This window comes from Muscardinus avellanarius (genome assembly GCF_963383645.1).
Source record: "Muscardinus avellanarius genome assembly, chromosome: 13".
NCBI classification, from domain to species: Eukaryota; Metazoa; Chordata; class Mammalia; order Rodentia; family Gliridae; genus Muscardinus; species Muscardinus avellanarius.
In genome coordinates, this window is record NC_137799.1 from 72,988,370 (window position 1) to 73,014,003 (window position 25,634).

Here is a 25,634-nt window from a genome sequence, read left to right on the forward strand (position 1 = left end):
TGGTTCTGCGGATTGAACCCCAGGGTCTTTGTACCTCTGAGCTATACCCCTAACTCTATTACTTATTTTTATTTTGAAACAGAGTCTCACTATGTTGATGAGAGCCTCACTACTTGCTGAGGCTGTCCTCGAACCTGCAATCTTCCTGTCTCAACCTCACAAGTCCTAGGTTAACAGGTTTGTGCCATCACATCTGGCTTCTAAAATTTTTTTTAATCTTAAATTTTAGTAAAGAACACTGCATGAAGTATCTACATGCCCATCCATCTTTCAATTTTTTTTTTTTTTGATGGTACTGGGGTTCCTGGAAACCCTTCTACCTCCGGGCTACACTCCCAGACCTATTTTTATACTTTTTTATTTGGAAATAGGGTCTCTTAAGCGAGCACGGCTGGCTTCAAACCTGCGCGATCCTCCTGTTTCCGCCTCCCAAGCGCGGGGATTACAAGTGTGCGTCACCATGCCTGGATACATCTTTAAATTTTAAAGATTATTTCCTTAGGAATAATTCTGAAAAAATGGAAGAGAGAGAAAATTATGAGCAAAAGCTATGAATATTTTTCAGATTATTGGCTTTCCAGGCATTACAGGGCAGTGGCTATATAAAAGTCATTGCTATTTTTGCAGGGCTGTCTTTTTGCTTGTTTCAAGGCAGGTATTCAATACAATGAGTTGAGCGACAACATAAATTTCAACAAGAGTGCATGGAAAAAAATTTATCATGGTTCTGGGTAATAGTAAAAGTATAACTATTGTTTTTTGCTTTCCTGAATTGATCAATGGGACCACTACCCATCATTATTAAAGGTAGAAAGCTGGGAGTTATTCTTGACTCCTTTTCTCATTGCTTTTAGATTAGTTACTGTTTGCTTTTTAAGAAATTACCCCAGTTGGGGGTGGTGGTTCGATTTAAGAAAACGCACACCTGTAACTGCAGTACATTGGAGACTGAGACAGGAGCATCACAGGTTTGTGGCTGGCCTCAGGAACTTAGTGAGGCCTTCTACAACTTAGTGAGATCCAGTTCCAATAAAATAAAATAAATAAAATAGAGCTGGGGTATAGAATATAGAATGCCCCTGGTTCAATCTCCTTTACCCTTCTTCTCCCCACAAGAAATTACCCCAAAACTTAGTGGCTTAAAACAGCAACACATTCTCATTATGTCGGCTTCAGTGAGACTGGAAGCGAGCTGACGTGGCTTGGGGATTCAGGAGGCTGCAGTCACATGTTGGTAGGGTTTTTTCCTATGAAGAACTGATATCAGGTGGTGGTGGAATCACTCAGGTGCTGGCAGGCTGGCGCTGGTGTTGGTGGGAGGCCTTCCCAGGGCTCCTTGAGTGTCTGCATGGCATGGTGGGTGACCTCCTCCAGAACAAGCAGTCCAGGAGAGCAAGGTGGGAGTCAGCATCACCTGTGTGTCACTTCAGTAGTATCACACTGCTCACCCATATCTGTGCTGATCCAGGACGGCGTAAAGGCCAAAGGCCAGGAGACGAGGACCACAGGGGGCCATTTTGGAGGCTGGCTACCATTGCTCTTCTTTTCCATATTTCATTCCATGAGAATATTCTGTTCAAGCCGGGTGTGGTGGTGCAGGCTTGTAATCGCAGTACTTGGGAAGCCGAGACAGTAGGATCACAGGTTGAGGGCCATCCTCAGTTACTTAGTGTGGCCCTCTGCAACTTAGGGAGAACATATTTTAAGATGAATAAAAAATAGGGCTGGGGGTATAACTTGGATGGAGAAGGCCCCTGGGTTTAATCCCCAGTAACTGGAAAAAAAAAAGAGGATATTCTGTTCAGTCTCCTTCCAAATATTGAGAAGATATCACCAGTTGGTGCTAGGGCTGGATAAAGATATCACCAGTTGGTGCTAGGTGCTACTCCTGCCTTGGCTTGTAGGCTACATTAGTACCAAGTAAATTATCTGGGAAGAGAGAAGGGGGTCTTGTGGACACACAGCTTCTCACTCAGTGGGTCTTGGGTGGGCCTTGAGGCTCTGCGTTTCTATCATGCTTGCTGGTGATGCCCACCCTGCAGGGCCTATGAGTCACAAGGCACCTGCTCACTCAGCTTGGTGGAACTTGTGAATCCCCTGTGGAGCTTTAAAGACTACTGATACCTGGATCTCACCCCCAGAGATTAATAATTAGTTCAGGTTGTAGTGCGAGTACTGGGATTTTATTTATTTATTTATTTATTTATTTATTTATTTATTTATTTATTTATTTATTGGTGGTACTGGGGGTGGAACCCAGGGGCTTTTCTACCTCCAGGCTATACTCCCAGACCTATTTTCTACTTTATTTGGAAACAGTGTCTCACTAAGTTGCTGAGAGCTTCACTAATTAGCTGAGGCTGACTTTGAACCTGTGTGATCCTCCTGTCTCAGCCTCCCAAGCGCGGGATTACAAGCATGCGCCACCACGCCCGGCAAGTACTGGGGTTTTAAAACCTCCATAAGTGATTCTGATTTGTAGACGGGATGACTGAACCCTCTTTTAAAACAAATTCTCTAATGCACATGATGTACTTCAACAAACATATCAATGTACTAAGCCAAACATGAGGAGGGAGGGGAAGGAATGGGGTGAGAACTGGGTAAGGGCTAAATGGGTGATGTGTACATGTATGTCTCTACCATATTGCATCCCATTAAAATGTATGAATACAATGTACCAAAAAAAAAAAAAAAACAAAGCGTAGTGAGTGACACTCTCCAGGCTGTGCTGCTGACTTCTTATAGATCCAGTTCTGTAGCTATAGAGAGTGTCTAGCCACACCCATGGGTGGCCTTCAGATCCTTGCTTAGCGCAACTGTAACTTCTCCAATGTCCCCATTATGTGCTGCCTATAGTGGCAGAAATAAGACTGTTACATTAGGGCAGTCTCCCTGAGGGGTAGTTAAAATATGTGTGCCAGTGCTGTGGGTACCACCCTTATTGGGTGAGCTTGGCCCAAGACAGGGGAATCAGAGCAGAACTCCTTTTTCTTTTTCCTTGTAATTTTTAGCATGGCCATGTACATAGTTTCTGGGTCAGAACCAAACTAAGAACTCCTGTGGTTCCAGTGAACTCAGGAGCAGATCTTTCAAACTCCTGAAGATCAATGAGACATAATGTACTTATAAGTTAATGATGGACAACTAGATGACCATGTGGTCTTGGAAACATTGGGCAGGACAGATGATGCAAGGACCTTCTCTGCTCCTCCTCCCAATATCCTAGAGCCCACTCAGTTCCTTTCTTTGCTCAAGTGGTTGATGATATGTTAACAGAGCCTTGGGAAACCTTTTTTCAAATGCCTTCAATTCCACACAACCAGGATTGATGTTTTCTTTTCTGGATGGTTTAGATTGGACGGCTGATTATTGGACAGAATGGCATTTTATCGACACCTGCTGTTTCCTGCATTATCAGGAAGATCAAGGCAGCTGGTGGAATCATCCTCACGGCCAGCCATTGTCCTGGAGGACCAGGGGGAGAGTTTGGAGTGAAGTTTAATGTTGCCAATGGAGGTAGGTGGTTGAGAATATAACTTAATCATGATTTCTTTCATCATAGGGTATCATAGTTTCACAGTGACCCGGTGATGGTAGACAAGCAAGGGAGAGAGGAATTGGCTCAGAATGATCTGGTTCAAGGCCACAGTGAGCAACTAAGAGAAACCCTATCTTAAAGTAAAACATAAAATGTGCTGGGGATGTAGCTCACTTGTAGAGCCCTCTAGGATTCAGTCCTAGAGGACTGAGAGCACGCGCACGCGCGCGCGCGCACACACACACACACACACACACACACACACACACACCATATCTGGGACTTGCATCTAGTTTTGCAGCAGCTATGTAATATTTCAGAATAAAACATGCAATAGTCAAGTTTTTTTTTTTTTTTTTTTTTTTTTACAGTACTGGGGATGGAACCCAGAGGAATTCTACCTCCGAGCTACACCCCCAGCCCTATTTTTTAATCTTTATAGTCAAGTATTTTATATACTGATAACACTAGAAAGTGAATGAGCTCATAAAATGGTAATTTGTAAAGAAAAGTAACATATAAGTTGCCAAACTAAATAATGAATTTTAAGTAAACATTTAAAATTAATGTTATTTCATGTCTTGCAACAGCATCTTAGTCATCTTTATGATTATTTTTATCTTTATGATATTTAGTGAGGCATAGGGGGAGAAAAGTATGATATATGTATTAGCCCATTTTCTGCTGCTATAAAAAAAAATACCGGAGGCTGGATAATACATAAAGACAAAGGGTTTACTTAGATCAGTTTCAGAGGTTGAGAGTCCAAGATCAGTTCAGTTTCTGGTGAGTCTTTTGGCTACATCACACTGTGGATGGCACCAAGGTAGAAGTGTATGGAAGACGGATAGGACACTTACAGAGTGGGATAGGAAGCCAGCGGGATCCAGGGGCTGAGAGGGCCCTCTCAGTGAAAGAGAACTTTAGCAGCACCTTCTGAGGGTGGTGCCCCACTGACTTGACCACCTTGCATGCATTAGATTAAAGGTTCTACCACCTCAACTCTGCCATACAGGGAGCCAAGATTCTATCACATGAACCACCAGTGATACACTCAGACTATTTCCAACCATAGTAATTTACCCATTTGTGGACCAAATATCAGGAGGTTATGAGACTTTTTCAGCCTCACCTTGCAGGGGGAGGGGTCTGTGGAGGGTGAACTTATCACTCAGCCTTTACCTGTGTTGACAGTCTTTCTTCTAACATTTAATTGTTTGTGTTTTCATGCCCTGACATTATTCATGAAACTAAGATTCCTACTGCAATGGGGGAGATTCCATTGGTTTCTTTATACTCAAAGTTGAGTGAGTTTTACCAAAACCTCCATCTTCTAAGGTTGCAGATGTTCATCTCCTCGGATTATGTGTTGTGCTGTTACATCTCATGGGTAGAAGACTAAGTGTCTTTAGAATGAGTAGACACACAGGGGAATGGAACACATTCAGAGTTTTGGGTTTTGTTTTAATATATATTTAAAGGGCAGAACAATTCTGGACGTATTTTTAGGTGGAGAGGATAATGACAGTAGTGAGGAGAAATGGAAACAATAACAAAAATGCCAGTGTTTTGAATATTTGCAATGGTTTAGTAACCATGCTCAGCACTTTTTATACATTGTCCCATTTAATTCTCAAATCAAACTGACGAAGCAACCAAGGACTCGAGTGAAAAATGTGGCGAGTGTCACATACAAAGTAAACTGTAGAGTTCACTTGCAACCTAAAATCTAGGCAGGGAGCAGGACTTCTGAGGAAGGCAAAGATGGGTACAAATGTGGGTATATAGTGGCTTCTGTTTTAAAAATATGAAGAAGCTGGGCATGGTGGTCAACATTTGTAATCCCAGCATTTGGGAGGCTGAGACAGGAGGATCGCGATTTGCAGACAGCCTCAGCTACTACTTAGTGAGGCTCTTTGAAATTCTGTGAGACCCTGTTCCAAAATAAAGAATTAAAAACAGGGTTAAGAGTTTAGCTCAGAGTAGAATGTCCCTGCGTTCCATCCCCAGTACCTCAAAAAATATGAAGAAAGGTTCCTTGCTAAGATAATGGGTCAAGAATAGAGAGGGCACTCGGGCTACATGAAGGTATTTTGCAAAAGTCTCTGGGCAGTTTGTTGAAGTGTCTTGAGAAGTTGGGAGGATCAAGAAAACACCCTCATTTTAGGCAGATGCAGTTTGTGTAATTTCCCAATGTTGCCCATCACTGCTTGGAGCTTGGGAGTGGTAGCAATGGAAGCGATGAAGGTGATGTGCTGACACTGGGACAAGGCGATGTGGACTGGCAGAGCCTCAGGAGAGGCAGTACCGCAAGTGTCTGCGCTGACATCAGAGTCAGGATTCAGATGCAGTCTCTGTGATGTGACCAAGGCTAAGGCACATCATCTCTTCCAATTCCACTTTCTCCAGTTGGAAGCTAAGAGAAACAATTCATCTGCTTTCTTTTCTGAATGCTGAGTCTCACATAAAAGGTGCAATGTACATGTTCTATGTAAGTTTCCCTACTTGTTATTTGCATTATGTTGTTAACAGAGGTGGGGGTCAAGGGTGAGCCAGAGAGTCCTGTCTAGGACAAGAGACGGATGAAACGAGAATAGGCTGGTGGCCTGAGATTAATCAAGTGACAACAGGCGTCAGGGTAGGAGTGAGGAATCTGTGCCTGAGAGGTGGAAGGTTGAATTTTTCATAAGAAGGACTTCAAGAGCTAAGAATAGTTATGGTATGACATTGCCAGGAAGTGATTAAAATAAAATGAAGAGGATAGTCACTGGAGTGAAAGATGTTGAGGAACTTGGAAATTGTCAAGGAATTATTGATGAACTCTGAGGGTTTTCAATATAAATGGCCAAGTGGTATCATAGATGACTGTGTAGCCTGTTGGAACTTGCTTTATCCTTGGAAATCAGTATGCTTTGGTATTAAAACATAGGGACTTAAAAAATTATAGACACACACATATTTTTCTCATATGTGGAGATGAGAGAGAAAATAGAAAAGGGACTTTATGAAAATGAAGAGAAACCAGAAGATTATTGGAAGGGATCAGGGGAGGGAGAGGGAGAGGGGGAAGAAGAAGGCTGAAGGGAGGAAATAGACCAAATAATGTCACGTTGATACCTGAAGGAATCACTCTGATCTCACTAGTATGTAGAGAGGAGGGAGGAGGTGTGCAGCAAGGTGGGGTGCAGAGGAAAACACACCTCAAGGTGTTGTGTTCATATATGAATGTCACTGTGATGTATAATTACATTGCACCAATAAAATTCTAAAAAAACAAAAGGTAGACACAGCGGGAGAACATGCTGTGATGCGTAGGGTACAGGGGTCGAGGGGATATTCATGCATCCTATAACCTGGCAAGCATAAAAAAATGCAAAACATGAACAAAACAGACTACTCACTTTCTAAATTTTGTGCATGGTTAAAAAAGGGTAAGAAACGCCAGGTATGGTGGCACTTGGGAGGCTGATGTAGGAGAATCATATATTCAAGGTCAGCCTCAGCAACTTAGCAAGGCCATCAGCAACTTAGTAAGACCCAGTTTCAAAATAAAAAATAAAATAGGACTGACAGTGTAGCTGAGAGATAGAATGCCCCTGGATTTAATTCCTTGCAACACACACACACACACACACACACACACACACACACACACGAGAAGGGCTATGTCTATTTATTTGGGATTTTTACTTTTTCTATACAGCAAGGTAATTGTTGGTGAAATCTATGAGTCTCTGTTCTCCCTCAACTAATAAAATGGGGCTATTGCTATTCTTTCTATGAGTGAGCATTGTTCTTGGAGGTAGTACTGCTGCTATGTTCTAAGGTAGCATTGTCTAAATAAGTATGTTATGAATCACATGTGTAACTTAAAATTTTCTGGTAGTTACATTATAAGTGTAACAAGGAACAAGTGAAATCAGTAATATATTTAATCTAATGTACCATATCACAAATCTTATCATTTCTACATATTATCAGTATAAAAGTTATTAATGCAAACAATTACCTGTTTTATACCTATTTTATGTGGATTTTACAATTTCCATATATCAACTTGCCTGGCCACATTTCACACACTCAGGAGCCAAATATGACTAGTGGTTATTGTAGTGGATAGTGTAGCTCTAACCACTGAGCTATACAACAAAATGAGAAGTAATTTCTGTTCAGTATAGCATAGTTGGAAGGTAAGATCCAGAAACAAAATTATCTTTTATAATTTAGATCTTTTAGCGCATGTATTTGATTCTCAAACCTTCTTGTAAAAAATAATGTGACTTGTATTAAGATATGCATGTTAAGCTGGGCGTGGTGGCGCACACTTGTAATCCCAGAATTCGGGAGGCTGAGACCGGAGGATCCCGGTTTGTGGACATTCTCAGCTACTTAGTGAGTCCCTCCGCAACTTAGTGAGACCCTGTTTCAAAAAATAAAGAATAAAAAATAGGGCAGGGGGTGTAGCTCAGAGGTTGAATGCCCCTGGGTTCCATCCCCAGACCCGAAAAAAAAAAAAAAAAAAAAAAAAAGAAAAAAAGAAAAAAAAGGATATGCATGTTAAAAAGAGTAGAAAACCAAGAGGAAGAGGAAGAGAACTATTGATTTCATCTTTAATTCATTCAACATCTATCATTCCTTAATTGTCAACTTGACCTGAAAAAATGCTAAATTTAACCTGGCTAAAATATTTTTAATTAACTCTTTTATAAAAAGAAACAACTTAGGAATGACTACAGAGTTAAGAACTGAGGGAAATAATTCTTCTGGTTAAGCTCACCCATCACCTGGGCAGCTGATGTGGGAGTAGAAATCGTACTTTCTTTCTCTAGGTGAGCTTGGGAAGCGGTGGTTTACATCTGGAACCCCTCACTTATGTCAAATACATATCCTGTTTGTGTCTCATAGTCCGAATAAAGCTGATTACATAACCGGGTATCCCCAGCAGGTGTGAAACTATTTTTAGGGCAGATGTCTCATTGCTTAGAAGTGGATTAAAACAAACAAACATGTGGGTGATTAGTCTATAAGAAACAGGTGAGGCTGGCCAAACATCCACCATGGTAGATGAATACAACATAGAAAATACCCAGGCTCATTAACTGTAAACCCTTGTTCCTCTTTTAGAGAACAAAGGAGTCTTTTTCCTGGTGGAGGAGGATAGTAACGTTTCTCTGATTGAAATTCCTGAGACTTTTCAAAACAAGGTTTTCTTTGGGATGTTTTAATTTTAGGTCCTGCTCCAGATGTTGTCTCAGAAAAAATCTATCAGATCAGCAAAACGATCGAGGAATATGCCATATGTCCTGATCTTCGAATTGATCTGTCTCGCCTAGGAAGACAAGAGTTTGACCTGGAGAACAAATTCAAACCATTCAGAGGTAATAGAAAGATTACCTGTATTTTGGAGAAGTCAGAAAAACCCCACAGGTGGGGGTGCCTTCCCACAGGGGCGCATATACTGGCATCCAGGTGTGCATGAGCTCTCCTGGTTATGAATGGTCAATGGTTTCTGCAGGGGAATGTACTCATGAAAACCATTGAATCATCAATCAGAAGGGCGACTGAGAAAAAAGAGGTGGAAACCATATGTGTTGCAGAGAGAAGTGAGAGCAGCTAAGATAGCCCAATGTGGACACTTTCAAAAACCACTTCCCAAACTACATCATTTTTCAACATACGTAAAATTTTATGGTTGAGTCCATTATAGTATTCCTGTAAAGAATGAATTGCTAAACATTGTCTTTGATTTTCTAAACAAGGTGAAGATCCTGGAATACCTTAGGTTGTTAAGAAGTCAGCTAATAAGTCAGTAGGATTACATTGCCCACGGGAGGCAGGAGTTTCTATTGCAAGCCAGATTAATGCAGCCTGCTTAATTTAGTGTGTAATTCTCCATCACCTGCTTTACACCAAGCACCATGTTAGGGGAATTTACAAAGGAATTCAGCAACTACCAAATGTATTTAGGCAAGTAGTTCAAGAATTACCAGAGTAAAACTATTAAATATAGAGTGAATAAAACTTCTGACATACTCAGAACATCACTTGCCACTTTATTTATTTATTTATTTATTTATTTATATTTTTTGGTGGTACTGGGGTTCCCAGAAACCCTTCTACTTCCGGGCTACACTCCCAGACACCTATTTTTATATTTTTATTTGAAAACAGGGTTTCTTAAGCCAGCGAGGCTGGCTTCGAACCTGCGCGATCCGATCATCCTGTCTCTGCCTCCCAAGCGCGGGGATTACAAGCTTGCGCCACCACGCCCGGCTTACTTGCTATTTTATAGATTAATTTTGAATTATGACATCATTTCTCCCTCTTATTTTATCCTATTGCCTTTTCCTAGAAGGCAAGTAAGTAGCAATAGAACCAAATGCTTTATTCTTTTAGTGCCCATACAAGATTGAATAGTTTGTGTTAAAATGATATCCTTGTTTTACAAGTCACTTAACCTGGCTAAAAAGATAGGATATCTGTTTCATGGCCACATGATATTTTAGAGATAGAGAAATGCTTAGAATGGGCCATCCATGAGCTACAGTGTCGAGCCAATGTTACCAAATCTTTCTTGAACAGTTTTGAGTGAATCCTTTGCTCAGCTAAGGAACAGAAGTTTCTTGAAAGCTGTGGATATGCACTGGAAGTGCCCACTCTTAATCATCTAGGGGGAGTATGCACACAAACATGTGTGCACGCATGGGTGGCCAGACAAAGGAAAACAGGGAGATGTTTTATTAAACAAAACTGTGCAAATCCTCTTGACTACATATGCTTGGAAGGGCTAGGCTAGAAGATGACAGAAATATCAGACATCACTATCAGGAGGAAGTTTCCTTGATTTACCTTTGGTATCGTCACAATATTTTTGTGTGTGTGTGTGTGTGTGGTACTGGGGATGGAACCCAAGGGCATTCTACCCCAGCCCTATTTATTTATTTATTTTTTATTTTGAAACAGGGTCTCACTGAGTTGCAAAGGGCCTCACTAAGTAGCTGAGGCTGGCTGTGAACCATGGTCCTCCTGTCTCAGCTTCGCAAATTCTGGGATTACAAGCGTGCGCCACCACGCCCAGCTCGTCACAACTTTTAATATGTGTCCAAGACACCAGACATTTTGTGAGCTCACATTCACACTTATTGTTGGAAGCACATTGCTAGTTGGCTGACTTTTCTAAAACGCTGCTGATAACCAGGAGTACGTGGAGGGATTCCCTGGCTCCCAAGAAGAAGTTGGAGAAAATCATTTCAGATGATTGATGTGCTGTGTTCTTGCTGTTTTAAATGTTGAGAAAGGCTTGAGTTGATCAGAAACAAACCAGTCGTTGGCATGTCACCTGAAAGTGTCAAGACCATGGGCTATTTGATACAAATTCAGTTTTCTTATCTTCCTGTTTCCTTGTGTTGTACATTTCTGTTTGGTATTGTGTTATCCGTTGTAAATACCAAATGGCTTTAGACAAGTAGTTAAAAATTGGAGAAACAGAATAAAATGCCAAAAATAATATCCCATATTACTGAGTGAGTAAAACTTCTTAAGTACTGAGGGTATAACATTTTATCTTATAAATTACTTTTTTAAATTTATTTTTTGTACTAAAGATGAAACCCAGAGGCCTCCTACTTCTGAACTATACCCCTAGCCCTATTTTATTTTTTATTTTGAAACAAAATTTCACTAAGTTGTGGAGGGCCTTGCTAAATTCCTGAGAGTGGCCACAGGCCCGTGATCTTCCTGTTTCAGCCTCCCAAGTACTGGGATTACAGGTATGCATCACCATACCTAGCTAGATTTATTTATAAATAAATAGATAAAATATTTAAGATATTTATAGATTTTATATATATTTATAATTTTAAATTTATTTATTTATAGATTTATTTTTATTTTGACAAAATATATATAACATAAAATTCATACAGCATAAAATTTATTTACTATTTTAGATATATAGTTCATATAGATTAATTATTTTCTAGATTAATATCTCCTTTGTTTTAAAAGATAGTTAAAGCAGTTCACTTTCTCAAAGTAATTATATTAAATTTAAATGTACATACATACATTTATTAAACTGTAAGGAAAATGATTTTTAGATGTGTATTTGTTTGTTTGTTTTGGTGGTACTGGGGTTCCTGGAAACCCTTCTACCTCCAGGCTACACTCCCAGACCTATTTTATACTTTTTAAAATTTGGAAACAGGGTCTCTTAAGCCAGCACGGCTGGCTTCAAACCTGCACGATCCTCCAGTCTCTGCCTCCCCAGGGCGAGGATTACAAGTGTGTGCCACCACGCCCGGCTAGATGTGTATTTGACCATATGAATGGAAATTTTTTCTTATCACATGTAAATATCTCATTCATTTAAAATTTTATTGGGATGTACTGAAAATTACTGAAGGTGGATTAGTAATATCTTCAGTGCAGGTTTCAGTATTTCACGGCTTCAAATTAGAATGTACTTATTAAAAGATAATGTTTTTAAGTTTAAAAAGTGAAATTAAAGAACAACTCTTCACCTGGACACTATTTTAGTTCTTGATGAGTGAAATATACTTTTAGGAAAAGTACTTTCTTGAGCATCATTAATTATGTACTGAATGCCAAGTATGGAAAAATATGAGTTTTTTTCATAGGTTAGATAAATAAAAATGACTTGTTTTAGAGTCTCTATCATTTGGCAGTGCCAGACACTTGAGAGCATTTGTGTTTAATGAGGCTTCTCAGATATTTGGAATTTACCTAAAAATCGAATGCAACATTGGGTTTGAAAGAGATTTCCTGCCAACTCAGGAATATCATCATCTAGCATCTAGTCTATACTTGGACCCCGTGGGCGCAATGGAATTGGAAACGCAGGGGTCACTACAGAGGTCACACCAGCTGAGTCACTCTGTGGACAGCCCCCACAGGGAAGGCAGCCGGAGATGCCAGATGGCTCTTAGCGTTGGTACGTGGGCATCTTGGGGGAGAGAAAAGGAAGAAAGAAAAGAGGGGAGATAGGGGTTATATACCCTGTGTTTATCTTAAATTATTCTTAGGGTTAATTTCACGTGCAAAGAAGAATTTATAACTTGCTATTATGCATACCCACTGATCATCTGAGCAGTTTGCAGCCTGGGTTTGTGATTTTGTCTACAGTGGGACACTCTGCTTCCCAGGCAGCGGGTAGAGTTAGGATGGGGTGATGATAAAGATTTTATGCAGTTGGGGTAGTGGTCCTTTTCCCACTTCTCTTTCCTGTGTCTGGCCACTGACCATTCTCTTTGTTTTCATCTTGTCAGTGGAGATCGTGGACCCTGTGGACATCTATCTCAGCCTCCTCCGGACCATCTTTGACTTTAACGCCATCAAGAGTTTACTGACTGGGCCCAGCCAGCTGAAAATCCGAGTTGATGCCATGCACGGAGGTGAGCTGATGGGTTTCTACACATCGGGGGGGGGGGGGTGAGAAATGTTAAGGAAATATTGTGTTTCTGAGATTTTGAGAAAGGTTGGATTCATAGAGAGTCACATAACTTGTATATGTTCAGATACTTTGAACGCCCTGGAAGACTTCAGGATTCTAATTTCTTTCTTTGGGGAAAACCAAAATGAAAGCTGAGCAAATGAGTTTGAAGCTATGCCTATGAGTACGGAGTGGATTAAGACTGTATTTATCGCTGGATATGATGGTGTATGCCTGTAATCCCAGTGCTTGGTAGACAGAGACAGGAGGATCAAAGGTTCGAGGCTACCTTCAGCTACTACACTCTGACCCTCAGCAACTTAATGAGATCCTGTTTCAAAGCAAAATATAAAGTGGGTCGGAGGATGTAGCTCAGAGGTACAATGCCCTGGATTCAATTCCCAGTAACCTCCTCAAAGACTGTATTTACTTATATATTTGTGATCCCAGACAGGCCATAATTTAAATAATGTAATAATTAAAAGCCTATATGGTAAAGTATATTTTTAACATGAATCTGAAAGTGTGTTCTTCAAAATTTTGGCAGACCTCGGCTGTCTGGCATGTTTCAGAATGACCTACTAAAAGTCTAGTGGGAGTTCAGCCCGCTGTGGGTCTGACCCAACACAGGCTTTACTCTAAGGGCTTCTGGCTGGGCTGCTCTGTTCTTTCTTCTGGGCTAGTCATATTCCTCAGAGAAAGATCTTTCACATTCTTGCCTTGGCATTATACAGCTTAGAGAAAAGATAGCTCCTCTTTTCAAATAGTTTGATCAATGTTCCTGGGTTTGAGTCTCATTTCTGATTCACTCTGGCCAGGCACAGAGGACCCTGGGCAGACCTACATCACCTCCTCAGCCTTGGGGGCAATGGGATTTAGCCAGACTCATGTCTTATGAACTGAGATGGGGAAGGAAATAGTTTTGCCAAAAGACCCCCAAATATTGCTACCAGAGGAGGGCAAATGGGTGATCAGAAGACAAAACCAAGAGATATTCACTCTTTGAAGACTATATTATATTCATGGGAAATAAATGAAAGCAGTACTTTATAGAATTTCAGCTAACAGGATTAAATGTTGGTTTACAAAAGTGCCCTAGTTCTACCCTGGGCTCTGTTCCATTGCTAAAGAGGATAGAACACTCTTATCCCATCATATTCTTCTTTCAAGTTCTCTCAGAAATGCTGTTTCCTCCTGGAACCTTCACCTGTGTTTGGTGCTTCTCTTAAGCCACTGGATCTAATTATTTCATAAATACGCTTTGGATGGCATCTTTTTTAAGTTTAACCACTCCACTCACTCATCTGGTGATTCATCTCTTCCTCCTACCAGGTTATGGGCTCAGGGACGTGTGGACTCTGGGCTTTGCCTCTTTCCTATGATCCTTTCAATTCCTAACATAGGAGATCCACGTTAGGTACTACATTCAACGGGACTAGAAAATACTCTTTCTTACCACTTATTTCTCTAAATGTGCTTCATTGTCTATGATGCATCAGTGGTTTCCAGTGTGTAATTATGCACTTGGCAATGTTCAAACAATTGCACAGGCACATGGCCAGAGCCCTGGAGTGCTTTTACATATATTCAGCTAAAACATTTAATACATGAAAAGCTGCAGACAATGAATCATTATTATATTCCTGATTTCCTCCTGGCAACATTTTAGAAAAATTAGGGGAGAAAAGTTCCATGCAACTAAACTATGGAATACATCTTCTCTGTGCCTGACGTGGCTGCTGGCACATAGTGGATGTTCAATAAAGAGTAGTTGAAGTGAATCGTGTTTTATGCTGTGCCTTGATAAAGCATGTAGAATTTGTCTTCTTCTTCTGGACTGTCTTGTTCTAGTCAGAAAAAAATGCCCCGGGGAGATGATTCTGCAAATATCTCACGTTATTGTATGTCTTTTTTTTTTTTTCCTTTTTTTTAGTGATGGGACCCTATGTGAGAAAAGTTCTGTGTGATGAACTGGGGGCTCCAGCCAATTCTGCAATAAACTGTGTTCCCCTAGAGGACTTTGGAGGGCAGCATCCTGACCCAAATCTGACGTACGCAACCACCCTCCTAGAAGCCATGAAAGGAGGAGAATATGGATTTGGAGCTGCATTTGATGCTGATGGGGTAAGCAGGAGAGGCTTCTGTCTGCTGCTGCTTCTAGTGAGCCAAGTGCTGGAAACCAGAGAATTCTTGAACACATCTGGAGTGGACATGCATGAGGCATGTGGACCCTAACCAGCTCTGCCTCTGCTCTCTGGTTGATTGGCTAAATATCCCAACTAAAGAGCTACTACTTTTCTTAGTTTCCAATTAGCATATGTTATAAAGAAGTTATTTCTTTTAAAAATATTCATGCACTAAATCTTGTTGTGTAGCTGGCTCTGTTGAAGGCACCATGCTAAGGAGCCAGCTATTTTCGCAATCATCACTGTTCCCCGTTCATTTGGGGGAGGGTGGACATAAGTCTCTGAAGGCTACCGGGGCATGAAGGAGCCACACTCACTTCGACAGGTGGATCACGTTGCCAGGGGATCACGATTCTGGGCCCCGAATTGTGAGGGATTTATGAGGGTTCCCATGCTCTCTTTGGCCTCATCCAGATCGTTTTCAATTGTTTCTCTGTAAGATGATGGCGTGGTGGCTCGCGAGGACGGTGGGAATGGGCTGGGAGCACCAGATGCTGCTGTCTCACGATTCCACACATTCCTTCCCACAGGACCGTTACATGATCCTAGGCCAAAATGGCTTCTTTGTGAGTCCTTCCGACTCCCTGGCCATCATTGCTGCCAACCTCTCTTGCATTCCATATTTCCGTCAAATGGGGGTTCGAGGGTTTGGGAGGAGTATGCCAACCAGCACGGCCCTGGACAGGTAAGCAAGGATGTCTGTGAGAAACCTGATGAAAGGCGTCTGACGTCAACCTCCCCTCTGTCGGTGAAGGGCCCTCCTTCTCCCCCACTTCACTGGGACTTGACAAAAGCTTGGGAACCAGGGGCAGGGTGTGGTTTACTGGGCAGGAGCCCTGAGAATCAGGGACCCTGAGCTTGACTGTTTCTTGCTTGTGCTCTGTGCCTTCAATTTTTTTTCTCTGTGAAATGGGGATAATAACAGTCTCATCTTTACATGGGCCACTATGGGGTCTGTATAAGGAGACTCATGTATTACACATAGCAGTGTACCTGGTCCATGGTCAAAACTTATTAATGCTTCATATAAATTGAATCCTATGCTATGTACTACTCTGTTGCTAACTTTTTCATTTAATATTTATATTTTTTCATCCACATCTATTTCATGTGTCAGTAATTCATCTTTTTGTTGCTATAGAGTATACAGACATATGGGTATATTGCAATTTATTTTTCCAGTATCCTGTGGATGGACTGTTTATAGTTATTAGCTACTATGAATTATGCTGCTATAACATTTGTAGGTGTTTGGGAACACATTTTCATTATTCCTGAGTAAATATCTAATGGTGAAATGTTGATCCTATGATAGATGTATGATTAGTTTTACAATAAACTGTCAAACTGTCTTCCATTTTACACTCTTATTTGCAATATATGAGAGTTCTAGTTACTTCATATCCTCATAAATATTGTTGGGCTATAGTTTTTTATTTTAGCCATTATAGATAGTGCAAAATATTTTTTCCATCATGGTTTAGATTTGCATTATCTCCAGAATGAGTGATGTTGGGCTCCTTTCAATGTTTATTGACCATTTGTGTAACTTATTATATATTTATTTAGAATAAATTTGCTCATTTTTAAAGTTGGGCTCATTTTTTTATTATTTATTTGTAGAGATTTTTTGTTTTTTGAATGTCTTTTTTATAAATACGTACTGCGAATATTTTTTCTACCTATTACTTCTTCATGTCTTTTGATGAGCTAGCTGAAGTTTTAAATTTTGACAAATTTCTGTTTATTAATTTTTTCTTATAATTAATTATATACCAATTAGTTATATAATATCTATGTTTTTGTCTTTTATGGGAAATATTTGCTGTTCCAATATCAGAGAAATGTTTTCATCTTAGAATCATTGTGGTTTTAACTTTGACATGTATGTGATTTTTTAAGTTAATTTTTATGTATGGTGTGAGGTAGCAGTTGAGGATCATTTTTTGCCATATCCAGTTGTTCCAACACTACTTATTGAAGGAATTCTCCTTCCTCTGAATAGTCGTGATACCTTTATTAAAAAGACCACATATATGTGGATCTATTTCAGGATTCTCTATTGTTTTTCCTCAATTTATTTGTTGATCATTATGAAAATACCACACAGAATTCAGGTGAATCCACCAATAGTTTTTCCTTCTTTGTCAAACTGAAAAAAAAATGTCCTAGTATCTCTGCATTTCTATATATGTTTTAGAATGGACTTGTCAATTTTTGCCAGAGCATGTTGGGATTTTGATTGAGTTTGTGATGAATTTATAAAGCCTGGGGAGAATTGCATTTTAATGTTATTGAGTCACTCAATCCATGAATGTGGTATATATCTCTCTATTTAGATTTTCTTTACTTTCTCTTACATATATTTTGTGCTTTTCAGTATAGGGGTCTTTACAACTTTTGTTAAATGTATTCCTTTTTCATATTTTGATGTAATAGTTTTATAAATATAATTTTTCAGTTGTTTGCTGATATTTTAAAATATTTATTTTTATAAATTGCCATTGTATTCTCTCACTAGGAAGGATAAGGATCATATACTTTCTTAGTGCCTCCCACTTTACTTCTCTTCTTCAGATGATAGTAACATCAAGTCCATGATGATAAACTAAACAAACACAGCTTAAAATTCTCCCTTAGCAAAGAAGTGAAGAGCAGGATGTGTTTCTTTGCCTATATCCTTCCTTTATTAAAGCTCGGTATAACTAGGCAGAAGAAAGCAAAAATGGGCCTCTCTAGAAATTCAGAACTCAGAGTTAGGATCCTGAGTACTATGTAAGTTGCATAACATTATAAAATTGTATTGAATGATTAGGATACATGTATCACTAATCTTATAATTTAGAAAAATTTTCATATCATCATCATTCCTGATTTTGGCAATAATCTTGTAAGGAAATTGGGGTAGTTATTTCTCTCTTAATGATGTTGAACCATTGACCAGAGAAATCAAGTGGCTTATACAAGATCTCACAGCAAATTAGGGTTTGAAAGTAGGTCTTTTGATATAGTTTACTAGTACAGCTGTCCAGTAACTGCAGTTGGACCAGGAAGGTCCCTTAGAAACCAGTTAAGAATATTGCCCAACTCTCCTGTGGGGTAGCCAGCAACTTTTCAAACCATGGCCAGGAGAGGCTGGTTTCATTCTGACAACAAAAACCATTTGTCCTCTTTTCTTGTGGAAATTTCCCAGTGGTTCTTGATTTCACTTTATCCCCCCTTCCCAATAAATCTCTGTTTCAGTCAGAAACCAGAGGCCTCGCTTAGAAATTACACAAAGGGCCTGTTCTGATATGTAAGTGACCATTTAAAAGGATTATTCATGCTTGCTGGTTGGGATTCAGAATTCTGTGGGGCTCTGACGTGGTGATTTGTTTTGGGTATTTGATCTGAGGTGTAGCTCCCAAGTGGCTTTTCATGATGGACACTTCATAAGCTTTTTTTTCCCCCTCAGGTAAAATAAGTGCAGCTTAATCAAAATGGTGATCTTCTCAGTGGTTTTTTCATATAGCTTATTCTTTTTAAATTATTAAAATAATAGGATTATGCACATACATGCCAGGCCCCAGAAGAATCAGAGTTGAGTAGCTGAGACACATTAAATGGTCTACCTTCCTAATCTCCTAATCTCCTGGGATTCTAGAATGGGGGGGGGGCATGTCTTTTGCAACTGATGAATTATTCAGACAAACTTTCATTGTTCACAGATAATTGTTGTTCCCCAAGGGAAGACTTTCAGTATCTTTAATTTCTCCTCTTACAGTGTCACTGGAACAAGGATTCCATTGACCCCAGAATAATGAAGTTTCGTCCTTGAAAATGGCATTCTTCTGGGGCTTTGTCATTCTATGGTCTGATTTGTGGTTGCAGATGAGTCTGTGTGGCTGAAAACGTTTCAGTTCACATGACTCGAGAGTGAAGCACATTCAGAGGATGTGCTTGAAGTTCGTGGCCTGAAGTTCATCTCCACCTCATGCAGAGGTTGTAAATAATTCTCTGTGTCATCATCCTCAAGTAATATTTATGAAGGGTCCATCTGTGCTGGGGCTGTGCCAGTGCTGTGCAAGACCAGGCAATGCATGCAGGCTGTAGCCCTGCTTGTAGAGGTATTTACACACTCACACAAGGCCAGTATCCTCCGAGACACCCGGAGGAGCAGGATCTGAGAAGTGTGTCTTGACCATGGGAAGGCCATCAAAGGTCCACTTCCATAAACATGATGGCGAGGGAATTAGTGCCCTTCTACTTTCTCCTTGCTTTTCATGCCATCCTCGTGGTTCGCAATTTACTCTCTCAGGAGATGTTTATTAAGGACCATCTGTGTCTTAGACATTGTCCTTTAGCATGGTGGATTTTTACATGGAACTTATAGTCTTGTGGGGGAAGACAAAAAATAACAGGTAAATAAAAATGATAGAAATGCAAATTGTACCCTAGACTATAGGGAAGTGAGCTTGGTACAGTAATAGCTGGTAGGGAAGGAGCATCCCCTTAGACAGGGTAGCCAGGGAAGGGCTCTCCCAAGAGGTCATGGTGACAAAAGTTAGAAACTTGTGGCTGGGCCTGGCTCTGACGCTAGCATTACAAATGACCTATAAAGCACATGTGAAAATACTTGTTCTGGAGACTGTAGTGTTCAGCTATTTGTTGCTGATCCCCAATCCGACATATGTGCTGGAGCTCTATCTTGAAAGCACTCAGCTGATTGCTGGAATTCAGGCAGTTTTCATTCTGCAAGCATGCAAGTATAGACTGATCTGTGGTGACCTCAGTCCTTGTTGCATCCTTTAGATCTGTGCTAAATTATTTTCCAGGTTCACTGTGATACTCACGATGATGGGTGACATAGAGATGGGAGCTAATATCTAATTACTTGATCTCCCATATATCACCTCTGCTACAGAATGATGGGTTGGCAATAATTTTGTCTCAGGAGAAAAACATACTGTTCTCCTATATTAAATAAAACAGAAAAAAGCCTTTACCATAGTAGTCATTGCTCTGTAATGCTGCACAGTGTGTTCAGTTAGAATCAAGCAGAAAAGACAACCTCAAAAGGGGCTTACCAAAGAGGATTTAATAGTAGGAACTTAATAACCCAATCTATAGAGATACGAGTGAGATTGAGATACCCCAAAAGTTAAGAAGCGGGGAAGCACCCCAGGATGAGCAATAGCAGGACACTGTTAATCCCCCAGGCCTGGAGGGATCAGGCAGCCACTGCCCAGTGACGCCTGGAGTTGAGGAGGATGGGATGTCAGACTGTAACTGAACTTGTCAGAGAGGGAGAAACAACCCAATGTCTCTCTTTTTTCTCCCTTTGATCTCATACTGGAGCCTCCCATTGACCAAACCCAATGGGAAGCCAGAGAGCAGCTTGTGGATTCTGTCCTGGGCAGGAGGGCAGGTCTTGAGTGAAATGGGCCACCAGGATGGGTGAGCCCAACCAGCGTGACCAGCGCAATAACTGCCTGAAACCCTGCTCCCGCCTACTCTCATCTCTCTCCTCTTTCTAGGACCTCAGGCAGAGTTGAGTTAATCACTCACACACTTATCAGTGACCAGACCATTTATAATAGGTCCATTGCAAGGCCCATTCTCCCCCCCCCCTTACTGGGGATGGAACCCGGGGCATTCTACCTTTGAGCTACACCCCCAGCCATGTTTTTTATTCTTTATTTTGAAACAAAATCTCACTGAGTTGCAAAGGGCCACACTAAGTGGCTGGCTGTCCGCAAACCACCATCCTCCTGTCTCAGCCTCCCCAATGCTGGTATTACAAGCATGCGCCACCACGTCCAGATCCCATTTCTTACTACTTTACAAAAATGAATGTATTTCTCTTTGATTGACTTCTCTACCTTAGAGAACCATAAAAATATGTTTATTGAGTACCCTTGGTGTTTGTTATTTTATTTGCATATGCTTTTAGTTATTGTGACTAGTCCTGTGTGGTTTGCATTTGACTTCTTACTTTTTTTCACTGAAGACTGTGTTTTAGGACTCCCTTGGGGGCTATGTGTGCACCTAGGGTGTTACATCTATCTGCTGCTCAGTAGCCTGTGGTGTGATCCATGTCATTCCCTCCCCAGAATCCCCAGAAATGAGCAGTTAGACTGTTTCTCACTCCCTGGCACAATGATTAATGCTGTGTAGGCCCCTATGGATGTGCATGATAATTTATTTGAATTGTGCATCCAGGTGCCAATTGTGGGGTCAGAGGGGGAAGGAGGTCTATACTTAGTACTCTTATTATTAGTAGTAGTATTAGCAGCAGTAGTAGTAGTAGCTCTAGTAGTAGTAGTGCTGGGGATTGAACTCAGGAAGGACATTCTACCTATGAGCTACAACCCTAGTTTTCTAATTTTTTTTTGCGGTACTGGGGGTGGAACCCAGGGACATTCTACCTCTGAGCTACACCCCCAGCCTATTTTTTATTCTTCATTTTGAAACAGGGTCTCACTGAGTTGCAAAGGGTGTCACTAAGTAGCTGAGGCTGTTTGTGATCCTCCTGTTTCAGCCTCCGGAATGCTGGGATTACAAGCGTGTGCCTCTGTGCCCAGTTTTTAATTTGAAACAAGGTCTCACTAAATTGCCGAGCCTTGGCCTCGAACCTCAGTCCTCCTGTCTCAGTCTTCACAGTACTGAGATTTCAGGTGTGTGTGTCATTAAGCCCGGCTCTCTAGCTTAATTTAATCAGTCTTGACCAGATGCAGTTAGACCGCACTCCAGAATGCCTTTCCTCATGTGCTTCCTCACCAGCTCGGAGCTTCTACATCTCCAAATCCAGGCCAGCATGATGTCATTGACCTTTCCATTTTTTTCCAGTGTAAAAATATAAAGTAATATACCATTTCTATTTTAAATTTCACATCCCACATTACTAATGATTTTAAGCTCTCTTCATATGTTTGAGGGAGTTGGAGATTACTTTGACTCTTAATTGTCTGTTTCCATCCTTTTGATCTCCGACTATGAATATTTCCATCCTGACTACATTCTGTGTGTGTGTGTGTGTGTGTGTGTGTGGTGCTGGGAATCAAACTCAGGAGGATTCTACCTCCCATCTACACTGCCAACCCTTTTTTTTTGTTTTGAAACAGTCTAACTAGGTTGTTGTTAGTCTCGCTACATTGCTGAAGCTGTCTCCAAAGCAGGGATTCTTCTGTCTCAGTCTTCCAAGTAGTGGGATTACAGGTGTGTGCCATCATGCCCAGCACCTCCTGCCTGCATTCTTTCCCTGCCTTCTAGACATGTGCTGCTCACCATTTTCCAAGTTCCATGGCTTCTCACACTTCTGTGCCTTTGCACAGGTTTCTCTCTTTGAAATATTTTTTCCTTTGCCCCAACCCATCCACTTTGTTCTTTTTTCTCCTCAAAACCTGAGTCAGGCATCACTTTCTCAGTAAGTCCTCCTTTGACATTCTGTTCCCTCCACCCCAAAGCAGTGTTTGGAACGACTGTACACGGCTCCCCTTGCCATAGTAGTCACAGGCTTTGCAAGCACTTACTAGCCTGCTTCCTCATAGCCTCGTTTTTCCTAATGCTGGGCACAGAGCATGTTACTAATAAACATGTATTGAATGCAGGAATCAGATTCTTTCCCTTTGTAGATACTTTTTTCTATTTTACAGAAATAGTAACTAGAACCTCACAAATCTAATCACATAGGTCTGAAAGTTAAGTACTATGAACTTACTAATATGCTTCTTTAAAACACACTTAAACACACTTAAAAACACACACAACAAAATTTTACCTAGGCCATAAAGAAGAACAATAGTACATAATTTGAAAGAAAATGAGAGAAACTAGAGAATATTGTGCTAAGGGAGATTAACCAGTCTCTGAAAGCGAATAGTTGCATGTTTTATCTAGTATGTGGACACTAGAGAGAAATGGGGTAACGAAAGAGACCTCAGATAAAGAAGCAGAGACTCCAGTGGAGTGATGGAAGGAGCTTAGGGGAGAAGAGAGAGAAAAAAAGAAAAAACAGTAACAGTTTAAATAATGTTTAAATATATGAAATTATCAATACCAATCCCAATGATTTGTATGAGGAAAAGGAGGGAGTGGGGTGGGTTCCAGAGGGAAACTCAGCAATATGGACATGCATATTCCTATCACACAATACTTCATTATAATGCATAATTACAATGTACCATTAAAATTCGGCTCCAATAATATGAAAACAACTTAAGTCAACACATAATAATTGTACATATTTATGGGGTACAGTATGATATTTTAATATATGTATATACTATATAACAATTAGGATATTTGATGCATGCATCATTTCAAACAGTCTGTGTTGGGAGCATTCAAAATCCTACCTGCTTGCTATTTTGAAATGACAATTAAGTATTATCAACCACTTACCCTGCTATGTTATAGTTGTACAGTAGCCAAGGGAATGGGTTGTACCATAGTTTATTTATTGATTCTCCTATTGATGGACACTTAAGGTATTTCCATTTTATTGCCATTAAGGGGAACACTGCTTCTTTTGATCTTAGGATAAAGATAAATATGGTGATGCTGTCACAAAGGTAATATTTCTGTATGATAAGAAGAAAATGAACAATGCTTAATTACCCGATCTTCTTTGGGTATCATAAAACTGTGTCTCCAGTTTTCATTTACAGTTAGGTGAGTTTGTAGTGAGTTGGATTTTTAGTCATGTTGGATATATACTGAAGCCCTAGCACTACAACTTAATCAAGGTGAGATAAAAGGAAGTAGCCACATAACAATGATTTCTTAATCAATAATAAAAAACTCAGTGCAGCCAAAGCTCGTGCAGGAAAAAGGACACAGTCAATCGGTGCCATCGGGTTGCCTGAATCAAGTCTCACAATGTCTTTACTATTTCTGTGTTTGAGAGGAAAAGTTCTGCTGGTGCATGCTTGTAATCTCAGTACTTGGGAGGCTGAGACAGGAGGATTGCAGGTTTGAGGAAAGACTTGGCAATGTAGTGAGACTCTCAGTAACCTAGCAAGACCATGTTTTAAAATAAAAAATAACAAATTAAAGAAAAAAAGATCTAGGGGTATAGTTCAGAAGTAGAATGCCCCTGTGTTCAATCCCCAGTACCAGGAAAAAAAATAGGAGAGAGAGAGAAAGTTTTCTAACTATACCTTGAGTAAAGGTCATTTGTGTGGGCTGGTGTGGAGATGTGAATTGGAGTTGGGAGCCTACATTGCCCTGAAGGATGGTGTAGGATGTCCAATGAGCTTTATTAAATTCAATCCAAGACATCTTGTAATTTTGACTCTGGGCACGTGTTTACTATTTCGTGGAGCTCTGGAAGAAGCAGTTCTTGGCTTTAATTTAAGACTTCCAGGGAAATGTTGACTGGAGTTCAAGGTAAAGTTTGAATTTTATACCCTGCCTCAGGCTCCACCTAAAGTAGGATCAGCAGCAGCAGCAGCAGCAGAAGGAGCAGAAAGCACTGATCAAGTTTCAGAAGCTTCGCTAGGCTACCTTCTGTGTAAAGTGGGTTAAGCAGATACCATTTCTTCTCTGTGAGAGTCTTAAATCAGAGACAGATAACATTGATGACCCAAAAGCTATCGATTAAGTACAAGGGGTTCCTTTAGAAGGCAGTTTGTTGGCAGCTGGGTAGAAAATGTCCATGCATAGAAAAATAAAAATAAAGCTTGCCAGCCCCTGTCTGTCTGCTTTGCGTAGGTGAGGGTGGAATTCAGACTGGGGCTTTATTTGTCTCATCTAATCAGGTTTCTGCCTGAGAATTTGCTTTGCCATCTGGAACTTCAAACTCTTAGAGCTTCAGATTGCATCAGGTTTTGATTTCAGCACAGAGGAGAACTCTTTGATGAGGTGAGGCCTGTATTGGGGAAGACAAGATCTCTATCCAGAACTCAGCTTGGTATCAGTCAGGATCTTTGTGCAGCCAATGAGAAAAAATATCTGAAAGAGGCCTAGGTAGTAAAGGAATGTGTTGGCCCACATAACTAAAGTAGGGTGGCCTCAGGTGAACTGTGATCCAGCAGCTCCAGTGATACTAACACCTGATAGGGTTATTCCCTGTCATCGGATGCTCCCTAGAAGGTGTCACTCTCGTGGCCAGGCTCCTTGTCTCTGGCATTCTAGGCCACAGTCTAGGTAGCAACTGTCTGCAGGATTTTTAGACCTTGTACCCTGCACTGCTCTGTTTATGAGGGTGAGAGACAAAGCATTTCTTTCCAAGAAGAAACAAAAAAAAATTACCTTGATTCTTGCCTTTGGTTGGGGTTTGTACCATCTCTGCCATACTGATTCTCTGGGGCCATGGGGGTAGGCTGACAGTCTTAAGTCCCCTTCTCTCATTAGGTGGAGCTGAAGGAGGACTGGCCTTTCTTAAACCAAATGATGGATAATAGATGCATTTGTTTTCCAAAGCAAGGTCTTCCCTTTTCTCAATCTGGTGAGAGTAACTGCCGCCATTTGGGAT

The 25,634-nt window shown here is 40.6% G+C and overlaps 1 protein-coding gene across 1 annotated transcript in view; it reads left to right on the forward strand.

Moving 5' to 3' along the window:
- Positions 1 to 25,634, forward strand: part of PGM5 (phosphoglucomutase 5) — a gene marked incomplete at both ends in the record, with an annotated part of 190,040 nt that overhangs the window by 23,345 nt on the left and 141,061 nt on the right. The window contains 5 exons of the mRNA XM_080708609.1: positions 3,357 to 3,519; positions 8,773 to 8,919; positions 12,829 to 12,954; positions 14,926 to 15,116; positions 15,709 to 15,863. Coding sequence (XP_080564735.1) covers positions 3,357 to 3,519; positions 8,773 to 8,919; positions 12,829 to 12,954; positions 14,926 to 15,116; positions 15,709 to 15,863 — 782 coding nt within the window. The remainder of the gene's footprint in view (positions 1 to 3,356; positions 3,520 to 8,772; positions 8,920 to 12,828; positions 12,955 to 14,925; positions 15,117 to 15,708; positions 15,864 to 25,634) is intronic.